At 44.0% G+C, this 17,773-nt stretch overlaps 1 protein-coding gene across 2 annotated transcripts; it reads left to right on the top strand.

Annotated features, from left to right (window-relative positions):
* Positions 1-1,117: 1,117 nt before the first annotated feature.
* On the top strand, positions 1,118-15,230 carry LOC103565797 (zinc finger protein 17-like). 2 transcript variants are annotated; one of them, XM_070558788.1, is made up of 3 exons: positions 1,118-1,303; positions 4,607-4,733; positions 11,688-15,230. In XM_070558788.1, the coding sequence occupies exons 2-3, from the start codon at positions 4,613-4,615 to the stop codon at positions 13,754-13,756; spliced, it is 2,190 nt and encodes a 729-aa protein (XP_070414889.1). In that variant the 5' UTR covers positions 1,118-1,303; positions 4,607-4,612; the 3' UTR covers positions 13,757-15,230. The 2 variants fall into 2 exon arrangements, with proteins under 2 accessions (XP_070414889.1, XP_070414888.1); XM_070558787.1 differs by having other exon boundaries at positions 1,118-1,546.
* Positions 15,231-17,773: the final 2,543 nt, after the last annotated feature.

The following is a 17,773-nucleotide window of genomic DNA, read 5'->3' as shown; positions in this document are numbered from 1 at the left end:
CCTACAGGGACTTTGGGGAGAAAAAGGAAAAATAAAATCTTTAAAAGAAAAAAAAGTTTTAGGTAAACTTTTTTCTTTTTTTTTTAAAGACTTTTTTTTTTCCTTTTTCTCCCCAAAACCCCCCCGGTACATAGTTGTGTGTTCTTAGTTGTGGGTCCTTCTAGTTGTGGCATGTGGGACACCGCCTCAGCATGGCTTGATGGGCAGTGCCATGTCCGCACCAAGGATTCGAACCGATGAAACACTGGGCTACCTGCAGTGGAGCGCACGAACTTAACCACTTGGCCACGGGGTCAGCCCCAAGGGAAACTTCTTATGTGTTATCACATGTGTAAGATAACTTAAAATCTCTCTTTGAAACTTTGAAATTTTGCTAGGAGAAATTAAATGATAAAAATTCACTGAGTATCTACATGATTGAAACATTATCATTACGCATGTATAAGTTTATCTACTTTTAGCTTATTACAAAGAAACTAAAAGATATTTGGGTCTATTAGTAAATATGTCTTGTATTTTTATTTAAAAATTGTACCATGAAGTAACATGTTTCTAGAAATTATAAAATGTATTTATAAATTGGCAAAGCCACAGAACGCTAATGTGAAACTGTTCATAATTGCTTACCTTTTTAGTTTTCACTAGTCTGTAGAGGTTAAAAATTCTAATTAATATATGTAATTAAAGCTACTAAAAATAAGGAAAACATCTTTGTATTCAAGAAAAGATGCATGGTCAAGTTGGCTAAGATTGAAGTAAATCTAATTAAGTAAATAAGTTTTAACATAAAAAGTAAGCTGTTGCAAAAAATTAAAATTTGGTTTTCTTCCTCTTACAAGAGAGAATTTTCTTAAACTTCTAGTCTGCTCTCAATAAAGAGGTTATAAAAGGCTTTTCTTTATTTTTGAGTAAGTCTACCTAAAAGACAGAAAATCTTTATGTTTTGTTAAAATAATCTGCTATGTTCAAAAGGACTGAGGTCTATTAAGATTTTTTTGACTATTTTAACTATTTGCCCTTAAGTGTTTCTGCAGAGGGGACGCCCAAGATGAGCCAATGAGGGACCAGAATAGGCGTTTCCGTGTGAGCACATTCCCATCGGGGCGGGACTTCCGGCCACCTGCTCACGGCGGTCCTTTTCTTTGGAGGTTTTATTGGGTCTCGCCCCTGCCGGGCTCCGCTTGCTAGAGGACGGTCCTCCTAGAGGGAAGGTCGTAGTCATGGAGCAGCGAGGGAGGAAGGGGACACCCACCTAGTGAGCCAAGTCGCCCTCACATCCATCGCGGTCATTTTGGCTTCTCTGGTCAGCTCACCCCGTCGGAGGCTCCGGAGCGCCGGGTCGGGCTTGAGGGGACGGACGGGGAGGCGCGAGAGGAGGCGCCGTCCCCGCGGCCCAGGCGGCTCTGAGGCTCGGCGACGCCGCCCGGGGCCCCGCGCCAGGCCCGGGCCAGGGAGCGCCGCGCCCGGCGCCTCGTCTCCCGCCGCTCCCGGCCCCGCTCCGCCCCCGAGGCCGATGGCGGCGGCCGCGCGGAGGGAGCCGGCTCAGGTGAGCGCTCGGCTCCGGGCCGCCCCGCCCGCAGCGCAGGCCGAGCTCCAGCCCTCGGGCGGGCGCTGCTCCCGGGCCTGCAGCCCAGGCCCCGGGGCCGGGCCGGGGAGGCGCTCGTGGGGCCTGTGGCTGCGGGCGGGGGCCGGGCTGCGGGCGAGGTTCCCGGGCCGAGGGGACCCGGGGCCGCGTTGTGTCCGCAGGGAACAGTGTGAGGTGGGGTCCCCCCTGGACTGGCAGGGGAGGGGCTGCTCCTTCAGTCCGAGGGCCCGGAGCCGGGAGGGCTGTGAACAGAGAGGGACGCGGTGCGTTTTCGGGTTTCAAAAGTTGTCCAGGAGCTGCTCGGAGAGAACGGACGGGAAGGGGTGAGGAGGCCGGGGAGGCGCAGGGAGCGGAGTCCTGGTCCGAGGGCGCAGAGCTGGTCCGAGGCAGCTCTGAGGACTGAGGCCCGGAGGTCAGTGAGTGAAGCCGAGGTCACCGGGTCGCAGGGCGGGGCGGGGTCCAGACGTGGTGGCCTGCCTCTCCCCAGAGGTTCTGGGACAGGAAAAAGCACTTACGGAGCCTGCACAGGGAAGTAGAGGGTGTCCCAGCCCCTCGGTGGTACTAACACCAGCCGTGTGGTGTCCGTGATTGTGGCGTCTTGAGACTCTTCACTTGCTGCGTTCACAGCTCTCGGGTGCGGGGACCCTGAGGATACCCCCAAACCCTGTGTCCTGAGTGCAGGCCGAGGGTCACAGAGGTGTTGCAATTTCTGGTTACTAGTATAAACAGGTGTAGAAGGTTATCCCAGGAACTGATAGCAGCGTGTGCAAATGCTTGGAGGTGTGACTGAGCTGGAGACAAGGGACAGCAGGTCTCCATTCTTTCTGTGAAGAACACAGGTTGGGGTGGGTAGATGAGTGATGAGGCCTTAATGTGGCTGCCCAGGAGTTAGGTGTCTATTATGGACATAATGAGAGGTCTGGATAAGAGGAGGTAAGTGGTCTTAGCCAGGTCTTAGAAGGCTCCATCTGGCTGCAGAGAAGAGCACAGACTGTGGGTTAAGGGAGGATGCAAGAGCCCAGGAGGAGGCTACTGCTATAAACCCTGTACTGATGGACCAGAGTTGTGGCCACGGAGGTGGGAGAAAAGTTTGGATTCTAGGTCCATTTTTGAAGAAGGGCTAAGTTGACTTTTGGATGTTGTAGTTGAGGGAGGGCCAGCTCTGGTGGTCCAGCGGTTAAGATTTGGTGTCTCACTGCTGCAGCCTGAGTTTGTTTGTTGTCAGGGAACCACACCACGTTTTTGTCACATGTCATACTATGGCAGCTGCTTGTCGGTGTGATGCTGAAAGCTAGGCCACCAGTATGTCACATACCAACAGAGTCACCCAAGGTGGATAGGTTGCAGCAGAGCTTCCAGATTGTGACAAAATAGGAAGAAGGATCTGGCTACCCATTTCCAAAAAAACTGGGCATGAGAACTCTGTGACTAGCAGCAGAACATTGTCTGATATGGTCTGGAAGATGAGAAGATGGCACAAAAAATACTGGGCAGGGTTCTGCCCTGCTGTACACAGGGTCGCTACGAGTCTGAATTGACTCAATGGCACTAAAGCAACAAAGTTGTGGGAGAGGTTAGGGATGACTCCAGGGTTTTGGGTTGTAGCTGCTGAAGGGATGGAAGCTCCATCAAGTGGGATGTGGAAGTTGTTGGTAGGTTTATTTTCCTTGTGAATATCAGAAATTATATTTGGGCCCTCTTAAGAGTCTGACATGTTTCAGAGAACAGTGAGCAGAGGCATCAAGAGGGCATCTGGAGACACGTATGGAAATCTGGGGAGGGGTTCAGGATGGAGACTTTCAAATGGCTATTGTGGCTCTTGTGTGGACCCGGGCGGAGCTGTGGTCACATTTAAGAAGTGGAACGCGGGATATAGTGATAATGCTGTTAGCGATTCAGAAAGACTGGGGTGCATGCTGAGGAATGGTTCTGTTGCTTAGCACCTGGTTGAGGTTCCTGAGTATGAGAAACACAGGTGAGGGAGGGCCGTGGCCATGGAAGGGTGTGGGAGAGATCATGATCTGGCAGGTGGCCAAGGCTTCCATGGGATGAGTGGGTGGGAGATGACTTCAGAGGTAGAGGAGTAAATGAGACAAGTTGACAGTGAGACTGGGGCTCCTGCGAATTCACTACTGTTCACATTCACTAGAATTGTGTGTTGAGCCCTGATGGGGTCTGGGGTGTTCGAGTCTTGCTGGTGGGTAAGATCTGGGGTGAATGTAGTCAGTTGTGAGAGTCACTATGCCTGGCAGGGAGACTTTAAGGGCTGGGGTTTTAAGGAAGATTAAGTGGGGAGAGGCAGATTGTGGCTGCTGAGGGGACAGAAAGTGCATGACAGAAGTGGAAAAGGGTCATGGGTATCTGAAATTCACATGTGGTTCTGGGTGGCTGATCTTGAAGCAAGGATCAGAGGCAGGTGGGGAGGCCTTCAAAGCAGCATCTGGGGCTTTCCCTGGCTGTGGGATCCATCCGAGGACTGGGAAGGTACTGGATTGTGTTTGAGTTTGTGAAGCCCTCTCTGGGTGCCATGTGCCACGTCCATGGGTGAGCGCAGGGAGATGCCTGTATTGTAGGCCAGGGAGGTAGCAGAGCTGTGGGGACTGAAGACGTGAGAGTGTGTGTCTCCATCATGGTTTGCATTTACATAGGTGGTGTGAGCTGAGGGCCCCAAGGCCCGTGTAGTGGGGACTTAGGGGTGAAGCATGAGCCCACGTTTAGCTGTGTCTTGTAGCTACACTCTGGAAGATGCAGGGGAATTGCTTGACAGGAGGGATGGGGCCCTGCCGGCCAGGCCCAGAGCTTGAATGGCATCCATGTGTCCCCCTGCCTGTTATTTCTGAGGGCTGAACACAGTGATGATTGGGACCCTGAGGAGAGCGGCTATCAGTGGCAGCAGGGTCTGGTATCTTCTTTGAGGTTGGGAGCTCTGGAGGAGGAAGAGTGCGGAGTAGATGTGCGAGGTGAGGGCCTGTGGGTTCTGAGAGAGAAAGTTCATGGTTTCCTCTATCCCCATCTTGACAGGAGAGTATGACCTTTGGAGACGTTGCTGTGTACTTCTCCTGGGAGGAGTGGAGGCTCCTTGGTGAAGCTCAGAGGGACTTGTACCACGATGTGATGCTGGAGAACTTTGCACTCATATCCTCACTGGGTAAGGCCCTCTCCCTCCCCGTGACCTGGACTAGGCTCTGTATCCCATCTCATCCCCCTTTCCCTTGGGGCTGCTTTGTTCTCACATGTTGACAGTGGGCACTACTTGCTTCCCCAGCTTTCTGGGTGGTGCTGTGTTGCTAGGGCTGGGTGTGTGCACTGCCCTCTTCTCTCCCCTGCAGCCCTAATATGCTCTGTACTGAGCCCTCACAGGGAAGTATTCCAGGTCAGTAGTCTTGCAGTGAGGCTAGTCTATTGGATGGCGCCTTACTTGCCCTCTCCCTGGCCAAGTGACCATGTCCAGCGCCATAGCACTTCTGTGTGTGTGACAGGATTTGTTCCTTTCCTTTTTCTGACGTTTCCTACTACCTGTCTGTGCCTGGAATTGCAGGCATTGTCATGGTCACTACTTACCTGGACCATGGTCTACATTTTAAGACTCTCTTGCATGGTGTGTAGTGTTTAGTGTAGCTGTCTTTTCTTTTCCTTTCTTTTTTGTTCCAGCGTTGTTGTTCTATTAAGTGGTATATATTTAAAGTGTACAGTGTGTTGATTTCATATATGTATGCATTATGAAATAATTACATAGTCAAGTTAATGAACATCTCCATCACCTCATATAGGTACTTCTTTTTTTGGTAAGAACACTTCAGATATACTCTCCCAGTAAATTTCAAGTGTAAAGTACAGTATTATTAACTGTAGTCACCATGTTGTACATTATGTTTTCAGATCTTCTTCATCTGAAAACTGAACGTTTGTACTGTTTGATGAACAGTTCCATATTTTTCCCATTTCTCAGCCCCTGGCGTTCGACTGTCTATGAGTTCAATGTTTTGTGTGTGTGTGTTTCACAGTTCATTTATAAGTGATATCATACAGTATTTGTCTTTCTCTGACCAGCTTATTTCACTCAGCTCCAGATTCGCTCCAGATTCACCCATACTGTCACATATGGCAGGATTTCCTTCTTTTTTAAGGCTGAATAATACTTCGGGTGTGTGTGTGTGTGTTTGTGTGTGTGTGTGTGTACATCACACTTTTTTTGTCCATGTATTCATTTATGGACGTTGAGGTTGTTTCCCTGTCTTGTGTATTGTGAATAATGCTTCAGTGAAATGAGAGGGCAGATTATCTCTTCCACATTCTGATTTCATTTCCTTCAGATGTATTCGAAGAAATGGGATTGCTGGATCATATGGTAATTCTATTTGAATATTTGGAGGAACTTTCATAATCGCTTTACCAATTTCCATTCCAAAGAACAGTGTCCAAGGGTTCCATTCTCTCCACACCCTTCCCAACACTTACCTCTCCTCTTTTTGATGATGGTCATCCTAAGGTATGAGGTAATATTTCGTGGTTTGGACTTACATTTTCCTTATTCCTGATTTACATTTTCCTGTAAGGAAGAGCAGTTTTTCATATATCCATTAGCCATTTGTATATCAAATTTGGAAAAAATGTCTACTCAGATCCCTTGCCTGTGTTTTACTCGGATTGTTCTTCGCTTTTGAGTCATATGAGTACCTTATATTTTAAAACTATTATCTGGGGCTGGCCCTGTGGTTGAGTGGTTAAGTTTGCGCTCCGCTTCATCAGCCTGGGGTTTAGCTGGTTCAGAGCCTGGGTGCGGACATGGCACTGCTCGTCAGGCCACGTTGAGGCGGCATCCCACATGCCACAACTAGAAGGACACACAATTAAAATATACAACTATGTACCAGGGGGCTTTAGGGAGAAAAAGAAAAAAATAGAAATAAAATCTTTAAAACTGTTATCTGTTTATGCGACCAGTGGCTTGCAAATATTTTCTCCCATTCTGTACGTTCCTTTTCATTTTGTTGATTGTTTCTTTTGCTGTGCAGAAGGTTTTTAATTTGATGTCATTCCACTTGTTTACTTTTGATGTTTTTTCCCTGGACTTCTAGTGTCATATCCAAAAAATCATTGCCAAGACCACTACAAATAGCTTATTCTCTGTATTTTTTCAAGAGATTTTACATTTTCATGTCTCACCTTTAACTCTTTAATCTATTTTGACTTCGTTATTTTTAGTAATGGAAGAAAGGGCTCCAGTTTCATCTTTTTGCATGTGAATATCCAGTTTATCCAACACTGTTTATTGAGGAGACTATATTTTCCCCATAGTGTGGTCTTGGCACCCCTGTCAAAGAGTAGTTCACCATATATGGCTGGGACTTCTTCAGGGCTCTGTATTTTGTTCCATTCCTTAGTGCATGTGTTTTTATGCCAGTATCACACTATTTTGATTCCTATAGCTTCCTAATGTAGTTTCAAATCAGGAAGTGTGATAGCTCCAGCTTTGATCTTCTTGCTCAAGATGGCTTTGGCTATTTGAGATCATTTGTGGTTCCATATGCATTTTCGGATTCCTTTGCTATTTCTGTGAAAAATTCCATTGATTGGGTCTGTACATCACATTGGGGAATACGGGCATTTTAACAGTATTAATTCTTCCAATCCAAGAACATGGGATATCTTTCCGTTTATTTGTGTCTTCACTTTCCTTCATCAGTGTCTTATAGTTTTCAGAGTCTAGCTCTTTCACCTCCTTGGTTAAATTTATTTGTGTGTATTTAATTGTTTTTTTTCTTTTTGAGGATTCTTAGCCCTGAGCTAACATCTGCTGCCAATCCTCCTCTTTTTGCTGAGGAAGACTGGCCCTGAGCTAACATCCGTGCCCATCTTCCTCTACTTTATATGTGGGATGCCTGCCACAGCATGGCTTGCCAAGTGGTGCCATGTCCACACTCGGGATCCAAACCGGCGAACCCCGGCCTGTCACAGCGGAACATGTGCACTTAACCACTGCACCACTGGGCTGGCCCCTGTATTTAATTGTTTTTGATGATATTGTCAGTGCACCTGCTTTCAATTTCTTATTCAGAATTTCACTGTGAGTGTATAGAAACACAACTGATTTTTTATGTTGATTTTGTATCCTGCAACCTTCCTGAATTTGTTTCCTAGTTGTAAGAGTTTTTTGTTGGAGTCTGGGATTTTCTCTCTCTAAGATCATGTCTTCTATCTTAAGATCACAGACGGTTTTACTTCCTTTTTTGTGATTTCGCTGCCTTTTCCTTTTCTTGCCTAAGTGTTCTGGCTAGGTCTTCCAGAACTATGTGAAGTAGAAGTGAGGAGAGTGGGCATCCTTGTCTTGTTCCTCCTTTTAGAAGAAAAGCTTTTAGCTTTTAACCATTCACTATGATGGTCGTGTGGGCTTATCGTATACGGCCTTTATTATATTGATGTACCTCAATATCATAGACTTTCTACACCTCATTTCTTGAAAGTTTTTAACATGAAAGTATGCTCAAATTTATTAAGTGCTTTTTTGCATCTCATAGCAATCATGTGATTTTTATCCTTCATTCTGTTAATATGGTGTCCCATTTGTTGCTTTGCATATGATGGAGCATCCCTTATCCTAAATCTCACTTGATCATAGTGTCAGATTCTTTGAACATGCTGTTGAATTTGGTTTGCTAGTATCTTGTTGAGGATTTTTCTTCTATGTTCATCAACTATATTGGCCTGTAATTTAATTTTCTTGTAGTCCTTATCTTGCTTTGGTATCAGGATAATGCTGGCCTTGAAAATTGAGTTTGGATGTTTTCCTTCCTCTTCAATGTTTTGGAAGAGTTGAGGAAGGATTGACATTCAGTTCTCCTTAAAATCTTTGGTGGAATTGGCCAGTGAATCTATCTGGTCCTGGGCTTTTCTTTATTGGGAGAATTTTGATTGATTCAGTGTCCTTACTTGTTATTGGTCTATTCAGATTTTCTGTTTCTTTATGGAATTCAGTCTTGATAGATTGTATGTTTCTAGGAGTTTTCCCACTTCTTCTAGTTAATCCACTTGATAGTAGTCTCTTAAGATGTTTGTGTTTCTATCATGTCAATTTTAATGTCTCTTGTTTTAGTTCTGACTTGAGTCTTCTCTCTTTTCTAAGATAGTCTGGCTGAAGGTTTTTTGGTTTTGTTTCTTTTCAAAAACCAGTTCTTAGTTTTGTTGCTACTTTTCTTTGTTTTTCTAGTCTGTATTTCATTTGTTTCTGCTCTGATCTTTGTTCTTTTCCTTTCTTCCCCCTAATTTGGGCCTCATTTGTTGTTCTTTTTCTAGTTCCTTATGGTGTAAGGGTAGGTTAATAATTTGAGATGTTTGTTTTTCCTCAAAGTAGGCATTGCTTGTTGTAAACTTTACTATTAGAACTGCTTTTGGTGCTTTTCATAAGTTTTAGCCTGTCTTCTTTCCATTTTCGTTTGTCTCAGGATAATTTTATTTTAAATTTTGATTTTTTTTCTTTATCCCACTGATTGTTCAGGAGTGTTCTTTAATGTCCACATATTCTTGAATGTTCCAGCTTTCATCTTATTACTGATTTCTCGTTTCACCCCTTTGTAGTCAGATAAGATTCTTGATATGATTTCAGTCTTAAGTCTGTTTAGATTTCTTTTGTCACCTAACATATGATCTGTCCCAGAGAATGTTCTGTCCACTTGAGAAGAATGTGTATTCTGCTATAGTTGGATGGAATGTTCTATATATGTTAGGTCCATTTGGTCTGAGGTGTAGTTCAAGTCAAACAGTTCCTTATTGATTTTCTATCTGGATGATCTACTCATTCTGGAAAGATGTGTATTGAAGTTGGCTATTAGTAGTTTGTAACTGTCATTTCTACCTTCCAATATGTTAATATATTTAGCTGCTTCGATGTTGGGTGCATATATACTTGTAATTGTTACATCCTCTAGGTGAATTGTCCCCTTTATCATTATATAGTGATGTTCTTTGTTTTCTGTGACACCTTTTGAGTTAAAAATCTTATAAGTTATTCTCTTTTGGTTTCCGTTTACATGGAATAATTTTTTGGATTCCTTCACTTTCAGCTTATTTGTGTCCTTGTAACTAAAGTGTGTCTCTTGTAGGCAACATGTAATTGAGTCCTGTTTTATTTCTCTGGTTAGCCAGTGTGTATCTTTTGGTTGGAGAATTTTGTAAGGACTTGATTGCCATCTTGTTAATTGTTTTCTGGCTATTTTATAGTCTCTGTTTCCTCTCTTGCTCTCTTTGTGATTTGATAATTTTCCATAGTGGTATGGTCTGATTCCTTTCTCTTTATCTATTGTAGGTTTTGGCTTTGTGATTACCATGGGATTTTCAAGCATCTTAAAGCAGTCTGTTTTAATCTGATAGCAACTTAACATCAATCGCATAAAAAGTACACTTTTGGTATCTCACCCCCCTGAATTTTATCTTTTTGATGTCACATTTTATATCTTTTTATATTGTATAACCATCAAGAAATTATTGTGGCTGTAGTTCTTTTTAATCCTCTTGTCTTTTATCCTTTATAGCAGAGGTAGGTGATTTACATGCCACCATATTACAGTATTGGTGTATTCTAAATTTGACTATCTACTTGCCTTTACCACTGTGCTTTGTATTTTCATGTGCTTTCATCTTTCTAATTAGTGTCTTTTCATTCCAGCTTGAAGAACTGTCTTTAGCATTTCTGGTAAGGCAGGTTAGTGGTGATGAACTCACTCAGCTTTTCTTTGTCTAGGAAAATCTTTCTCCCTCCTTCATTTTTGAAGGACAGCTTTGTGGATAAAGCATTCTTGTTTGACATTTTTTTCCTTTAATTTATTGAATTTATTATTGCACTCTCTCTGTGTCAGCCTGATTTAGCTGAGAAATCCACTTGCAGCCTTATAGGTGTTCCCATGTATGCAATAAGTTTCTTTTCTCTTTCTGCTTTTGAAATTCTCTTTGCCTTTGATTTTTGAAAGTTTTATTATACTGTCTTGCTGAAGATATCTTTAGATTGAATCTGTATGGGGACTTATGAGCACCATATACCTGGATGTCCACATCCCTCTTCTGATTTGGGAAATTTCCAGCCGTTATTTCTTTAAATAAGCTTTCTGCTCCTTTTCCCCTCACTTGTCCTAGTGGCACTCCTATAAAGCAAATATTATTTCTCCTGTTGGCATCCTATAATTTACATAGTTTTTCTTCTGTCTTTTTTCTCCATTGACTGGATGATTGAAATGACTTGATTTGAGGTCACACATTTTCACCTGCTTGATCAAAGTGAAAATTGACACTCCCTATTGCATTTTTCATTTCATTCTTTAGGTCTGGAATTTGTTTAATTTTTTAAATTTGTATATCTGAATTTCTTGATCATTTATTGTTTTGCTAATTTCAGTGAGTTGTCTGTCTATTTTCTTGGCTCTTACTGAGCTTCCTTAAAACAATTATTTTGAATTCATTGTCCAGCAGTGTGTAGATATGTGTTTCTTTGGGTTCACTTGCTGGAAACTCACTCTGCTTCTTTGGTGATTTTATGTTCCCTTGATGTTTTTGTGTTCCTTATAACCTTTTGTTGATGTCTCTGCATTTGATGAATCGGTCACCTCTTCCAATCTTCGGGGGCTGGTTTTGGTTGGGAAAGACCTTCACCTTGGGTTGGTTGCAATGTCATTGGCTGTGTGGGGTGTGGCAGTTTGGGCTCTAGGGAGGGACCAGCTGTGTAATCATTGTGCAAATGTCTGCTGCCTTGAACACCAGTTATTATATTGCAGTTGTTTTTTCCTGGGTTTGGACACATGCTTCTACACAGCCTCATGTCGCTAGCACTAAAGGTCTTGCAGGAATCCTTTTGCAAAGAAACAAGTTATAAAATACGTGTCTTGTTTTGTGTCACACCCTGTCCTTGCGTCCTTCTTTGGTGAGGTGCCTACCATTCTTTTGCCTCATGGGCCCAGTAATGCCCAGTAGGCACTTCCCTAACAAGATTCCAACTCCTTTAACTGGAAAAGCATTCCTTAGATTCTTTGTTAGATGTCATAGAAACATATTTGTAATGGGGTTCCTCCTCCGTCTAAAGTCAGCATGTACTTCACCACGGTTTCTTTGTGTCTAGGTTGCTGGAGTGGAGCAGAAGATGTGGAGGCTCCCTTTGAACACAGCATTTCTGTAGGTGTGTCACAGGACAGGACTCCCAAGGCAGGTCTGAGAAAAAGTGATTATGCCTGGGCTGAATGCAAGAAAGGCTTCAGGCCGAAGCACATGCTTGTTCAGGACAAGGGTGTGCACACTGGAAGACAGTGTTTTGTGTGCCGTGAATGTGGGAAAGCATTCAGGTACAGATCCTCATTTGTTGTTCACCAGAGAGTCCACGCTGGAGGAAGGCTTCATGTGTGTAGAGAATGTGGCAAATCTTTTAGGCGAACCTCAGCCTTCAGTCAGCATCGAAGAATTCATTCTGGAGCAAGGCAGTACAAATGCAGCAAATGTGGACAATCCTTTAACCAAAAATCTATCCTTATTTATCTCTGGAGAAGTCACTCTGGAGAAAGTTGTTACTTGTGCAGTGAATGTGTGCAGTCTTTTTGCTGTGGATCTATCCTTATTCAACAACGAACAGTTCACACAGGAGAAAGGCGTTATAAGTGCACTGAGTGTGGGATATCTTTTAGAAGAAAATGTTACCTCATTGTACACTGGAGACTTCACACTGGAGAAAGGTCTTATGAATGCAGTGATTGTGGGAAATCTTTTACCAAAAGCTTGGTACTCATTCTCCACCGGAGAGTACATACAGGAAGGAGGCCTTTTCAATGCAGTATATGTGGGAAGTCATTTACCAACAGCTCAAGACTAATTCTACACCAGAGAGTACACACAGGAAAAAGGCCTTATGAGTGCAGTGAATGTTGGAAATCCTTTAGCCATCTATCTTACCTCAATCAACACCAGACAGTGCATGTTGGAAAAAGGTCTTATGAATGTGGTGAATGTGGGAAATCTTTTTCATCTGGTTCCAACCTCAGTGATCATCAGAGAGTTCACACAGGAGAAAGGCCTTATGAATGCAGTCAATGTGGGAAATCTTTTATCCAAAGATGTCATCTTGTTAGACACCAACGAGTTCACACAGGAGAGAGATCATATGAGTGTAGTAAATGTGGGAAATGTTTCACCATTAGGCAGACCCTCCGTTATCATGAGAAAGTTCACACAGGAGAAAGACCTTATAAGTGCAATGATTGTGGGAAATCCTTTATAGAAAGATGCCATCTTGTTAAACACCAACGAGTTCACACAGGAGAAAAGCCTTATGAATGCAGTGAATGTGGGAAATCTTTTATCATAAGATCCAATCTTGTTGTACACCAGCGAGTTCACACAGGAGAGAGGCCATATGAGTGCAGTGAATGTGGAAAATCTTTCAGCCTTAGGAGCACCCTTCGTGATCATCAGAGAGTTCACACTGGAGAAAGGCCTTATGAGTGCAGTGAATGTGGAAAATCCTTTAGAGTAAATTCTCATCTCATTCGTCACTGGAGATTTCACACTGGAGAAAAGCCGTATAGATGTAGTGAATGTGGGAAATGTTTTAGGTCTAGTGTGAGCCTTCGTTGTCATGAGAGTATTCACACCGGTTCAAGACCTTATGAGTGTATTGACTGTGGGAAATCATATGCCATTAGACCGACCCTTACTCGACACCGAAGAATTCACACAGGAGAAAGACCTTATAAGTGTGGGGAATGTGGAAAATCCTTCCGGCGTAATTCACATCTCAGTGAACACCAGAGAGTTCACACTGGAGAAAAGAATTATGAGTGCACTGAATGTGGGAAATCATTTAGGGATCGTTCCCAGCTCAAAAAGCACCAAACAGTTCACACTGGAGAAAGGCCTTTTGAGTGTAGTGTATGTGGGAAATCTTATACCAGTAGCTCGACACTCGCAAAACACCGGAGAATTCATACAGGTGAAAGGCCTTATAGGTGCAGTGAATGTGGGAAATCATTTAGGGATCATTCCCAACTCAAAAAACACCAGCGAGTTCACACTGGAGAGAGGCCTTTTGAGTGTAGTGAATGTGGGAAATCTTATAGCAGTAACTGGACGCTTACTCAACACCAGAAAATTCACACAGGAAAAGGCCTTATAAGTACAGTGAATGTGGGAGATCTTTCATGAGTAGTTCACATTGCAGTAAACAACAGAGAGTTCACACTGGAGAAAGGCCTTATGAGTGCACTGAATGTGGGCAATCATTTACGGATAGTTCCCAATTTAGTAAACACCAGAGAGTCCACATTGGGTAAAGGCTTTATGAGCATAGTGAATGTGGAAAATGTTTTGTCTTTAGCTTGACGCTCAACACCGGAGAGTTCACACTAGAGTAAGGGTTTATGAGCGCACCCAGTGTGGGAAATGTTTAACCCAAAGCTCTGCACTCTGTCAACATGAGAGACTTGACACTGGATCAAGTTCTTATGAGTCAAGCAAATGTGGAAAATTCTTTAGCTAAAGGACTGTGTTCGCTTCACATCGATTGTTGATACTGCGTCAAGCCTAATGAGTGCAGGGAATGTCGAAAATGATTTCCTAAATCTCCACTCTCATTCAACACTGGAGAATTCACGGTGTAGAAAGTCCTTATGCTGTACCAGATGTGGTGAATCATTTTTAATTTGGCCTTTTTACTACCTTTTTTGTGCTATTTCATTGTTGTTTTAATTGCATTTCCCTAAGGATTCCTGATGAGCAGTTTTTCAGATGTTCATTTACTATATGTATGTTTGTGATAAAATGTCCGCTAATATCTTTTGCTTATTCTTTTATGAAATTTGGCTACTATCCTTTTCTTTGGCAAATAGGGCTGTGAAGCAACGAAGGTGTATGTTGGAATTTCATTCTCAAATACATGACTGACCTCCTTTTATAATGGAATAATTATTTTCAGTACTGGAAGAATATATCCTAATTTTCTTTAAGATTTTTTATGCTGTGCACAATGTAATGGGTACAAATACCATATTTTTTTAATACTAATTTGCACTGTTAACATATTTTCCATTTGTTTCTTAACTTCAGACATTCAATAATGCTATAAAGTCTTACCTTGTAGTGTTTGCTCATTTTCCTGGTTTATCATTGGTGGGTCAGAGCAGATGGAGGCCCAGATGGTATCAGGATAGATTGGGTGTTCAAAGCCCCACAGGGAGGGAATGGGGAGGGCAGTGATCAGACACCCCCAAGGTGCCGGAGTTTGACTCTCAGGTCTCCATTCATCACTGGAGCTTATAGACAATGACCCCCTTCTGAGCCTCAGTTTCCTCCTGTGTGAAATGGGAACTAGAGGTGACCCTGCGCCTGGGCTATTGGAAGAGGTCAAGAGTCAAGGTGCCCATTCACTGCGCAGCAGCTGCACCTATTCTCTCCACCTGTGTGCAGTGACAATCACGGGGCAGGGCACCCCTTTATCCCCTCAGGCGGGAGGGGGCTGTGGGGTAGTGAGGTTTGGTGTGGGTTCCCCACCAGGGAATGTTTGAGTACCTTGCTGGAGCTCCTGGAGGCTCAGTTCACTGACTGTGAGATGCAGGTGATGACTGCATTGACCTTGGCCTCCCTGAGGATCAATAAAAGTAACAAACATGCTGAGTTCTTACTTTTTGAGTATTTTATTTTATTTTATTTTATTTATTTATTTATTTTTTAAGATTTTATTATTTTTTTTCTCCCCAAAGCCCCCTGGTACATAGTTGTATATTCTTCATTGTGGGGCCTTCTAGTTGTGGCATGTGGGACACTGCCTCAGCGTGGTTTGATGAGCATTGCCATGTCCGTGCCCAGGATTCTAACCAATGAAACACGGCAGCCTGCAGCAGAGTGCGCGAACTTAACCACTCGGCCACGGGGCCAGCCCCATGAGTATTTTATTTTTAATTCTCACAACAACATGGTGAAGTGGGAAGTATCGTATTGCTGCAGAAATCCAGGGTCAGAGATAAGAAGTGGGTTCTCCAGGTTCACACAGTGGACAAGTGTCAGATTCAAGTGGCTGGATCATACCCCTGAGTCTTATCTCCAGAGCTGGGTGGTTTAATCTCTTTACCTCAACATGTGATCTCCCAGCCCAGGGCAGACCCACAGTGAGGACGAGGGAGGTGCAGCAGCTGCTGCTGTTTTTGTTGTTGGAATTATTGTCATGATCATTTTCCCCTGTTCCTGTGATGTCCCAGAGCGCTTACCTCCGCCCCCAGGTTCTCAAGGGAGCACCGTTGATTGTGTTTCTCCAGTGGCTTCACCCGTGGGAGGCTTTTCTCTCAGCCACAGTTATGTTAAGTCCAGAGGCTACGTCGTCCTCCCCTTTAAGCTGAGCACAGAGCTCAGGCATTCTGTATGTGCAGGTGATGCTGTAGACCTGTGGGCTCCTGGTCTCACTGGGTAAGGGCTCCCCTCTCCATGTAGGGATCCACAGCCTCCTTGATTCTGCCCTCTCAATCCAGGCCTGGGTGGTCGAGAAGAGCCGTGAACTCACCTTTCCTCCTCCCTGTAGCTCTCACAATGTTCTGGACCCATGTCCTCCATTCCAGTCTTCCTATGTCTCTACTAGGAATCTTTGGGTAGAAACGTCATCTTTCTAAACACAAACCCTCACCCAAGTGCTGCCTGCACATTTGGGCCTCACTCTGAGTTCTTTATTCCAGATTCCACAGAAGGGAACCTTACTGGCCCAGCCTGGTTGGGCCAAGTGTCCCTACAGCCTGTTAGCAGGGTCGTGGGTGAGGGGTTGTTTTCAGAAGAGAGGGCGAGTCAGGCAGCCCTCTGGGAAGACGTTTGCCGTGAGTGCTCCCTGGGTATCTTCCTAAACAACACAATCTCAGTAAAAGTGCCTTTGAGGGCTGCACTCTCGTCCCTTGTTTCCATGGCCTGGGCCATGTTCCTGTGCTGGTCCAGGAGATGTTTTTAGGCGATGCACAGAAACAGCACCAGGTGGCATGCATGGACACCCTGAGGAAGCCGGTTCTTCCTTTCTATTCCCTTTGATTGTTGTCAGGAGAATGTCTTGAAGTTGTGCTGCATCTGTAATGGCCTCCTAACTGTTAACTAATTTCCCTTCTCAACAGAAGGAGCAGCCCTGAGCTGGTCCCAGGAGCTCTCTGGGATTCAGAGCAGTATTTTGACTTTGGTTGTATTTTCATGGTCAGCTTCCATTTGTGGCAAGTCAAAGTAGTTTTCCTAGTTAGCAGAGAGACAAGTGTGCTTTTTAGAATACTCTCTAAGACAGATGGAATGTGGGTTAGTTTACCGAGAGTAAATTAGTAACAATGGTCAGAGCTAAGGTCCCTTTAGCACAGAGCAAGTGTCAGACCTGTTGCAGACAGTGTTCATCTCTACTCATTTAATTCTAATGAAATCTCTATCCTCAGCAAAGTAAGGAAAATTTGGCCACTGTTCTGAGTCCCTCAGAAAGCTTATTCAGTGCAGATGTGCCTTTGTGATGAGGTGCTGTCCTGGGCTTTCTTTCCTTGTGAAATTCCTGTCTTTTATGAAGTGAGCGTGAGAGTAGCTGATAGTTGTCCTTGAAATGTCCTTAATGGACCAAATCACTGTGTGAGTTTTCTAGTTTTAAAACTTTTTTAGAGGTTCATGTACTGTGCAAATCTGGGAATCACTAAGTCATCTCACACAGAGTCCCCTTCCTTGAGGATTAAAGACTCCAGACCACCCTCCCCTCATGGCCCACCTTCTTCATGAATGCTGGCCCCACTTAGTGGCTGTGTCGGGTTCCTCTTTAGTGTCGCACTTGGGAGACTGGCTGTGGAGCCAGATCACCTGGTGAGAATCCTAGCTGTTCCACTCACAGGCTGTGTGGTCCCGGGCAAGTTTCTCAGCCCCTCTGTGCCTCAGGTTCCACCTTGCAAAAATGGGGTGATGCAGTATCTATGTCACAGCGTTGTGAGTGTGAATGAGTTCATGTATGAAAAGGACACAGAACAGAGTCTGTTCCTGAGTGTGCAAGATCGAGGTATGAACCCTGCTGCCATCACTGCTGTTGTTGACATCTTCATCATCATCATGATCATCCTCATCCTCATTGTTGTCATCATCATTCTCATCATCATCATCATCATGGACATGCCTGGACTTGGCATCTTCTGGAACAGGGTTGTGTTGCTGTGTGCTTCAACAGCAAGATGATAGAGA

This window comes from Equus przewalskii, chromosome 9, assembly GCF_037783145.1.
Source record: "Equus przewalskii isolate Varuska chromosome 9, EquPr2, whole genome shotgun sequence".
Taxonomy (NCBI): domain Eukaryota; kingdom Metazoa; phylum Chordata; class Mammalia; order Perissodactyla; family Equidae; genus Equus; species Equus przewalskii.
Note: the sequence above shows the minus strand (reverse complement) of the source record. Positions and strands in the feature narration are given on the sequence as shown.

Coding starts and splice junctions, on each gene's coding strand:
- LOC103565797 (XM_070558787.1), top strand. CDS start 1,514: ATGGCGGCGGCCGCGCGGAGGGAGCCGGCTCAG. Junction 1,547..4,606: donor CGCGGAGGGAGCCGGCTCAG/GTGAGCGCTCGG, acceptor CCATCTTGACAG/GAGAGTATGACCTTTGGAGA. Junction 4,734..11,687: donor TGCACTCATATCCTCACTGG/GTAAGGCCCTCT, acceptor CTTTGTGTCTAG/GTTGCTGGAGTGGAGCAGAA.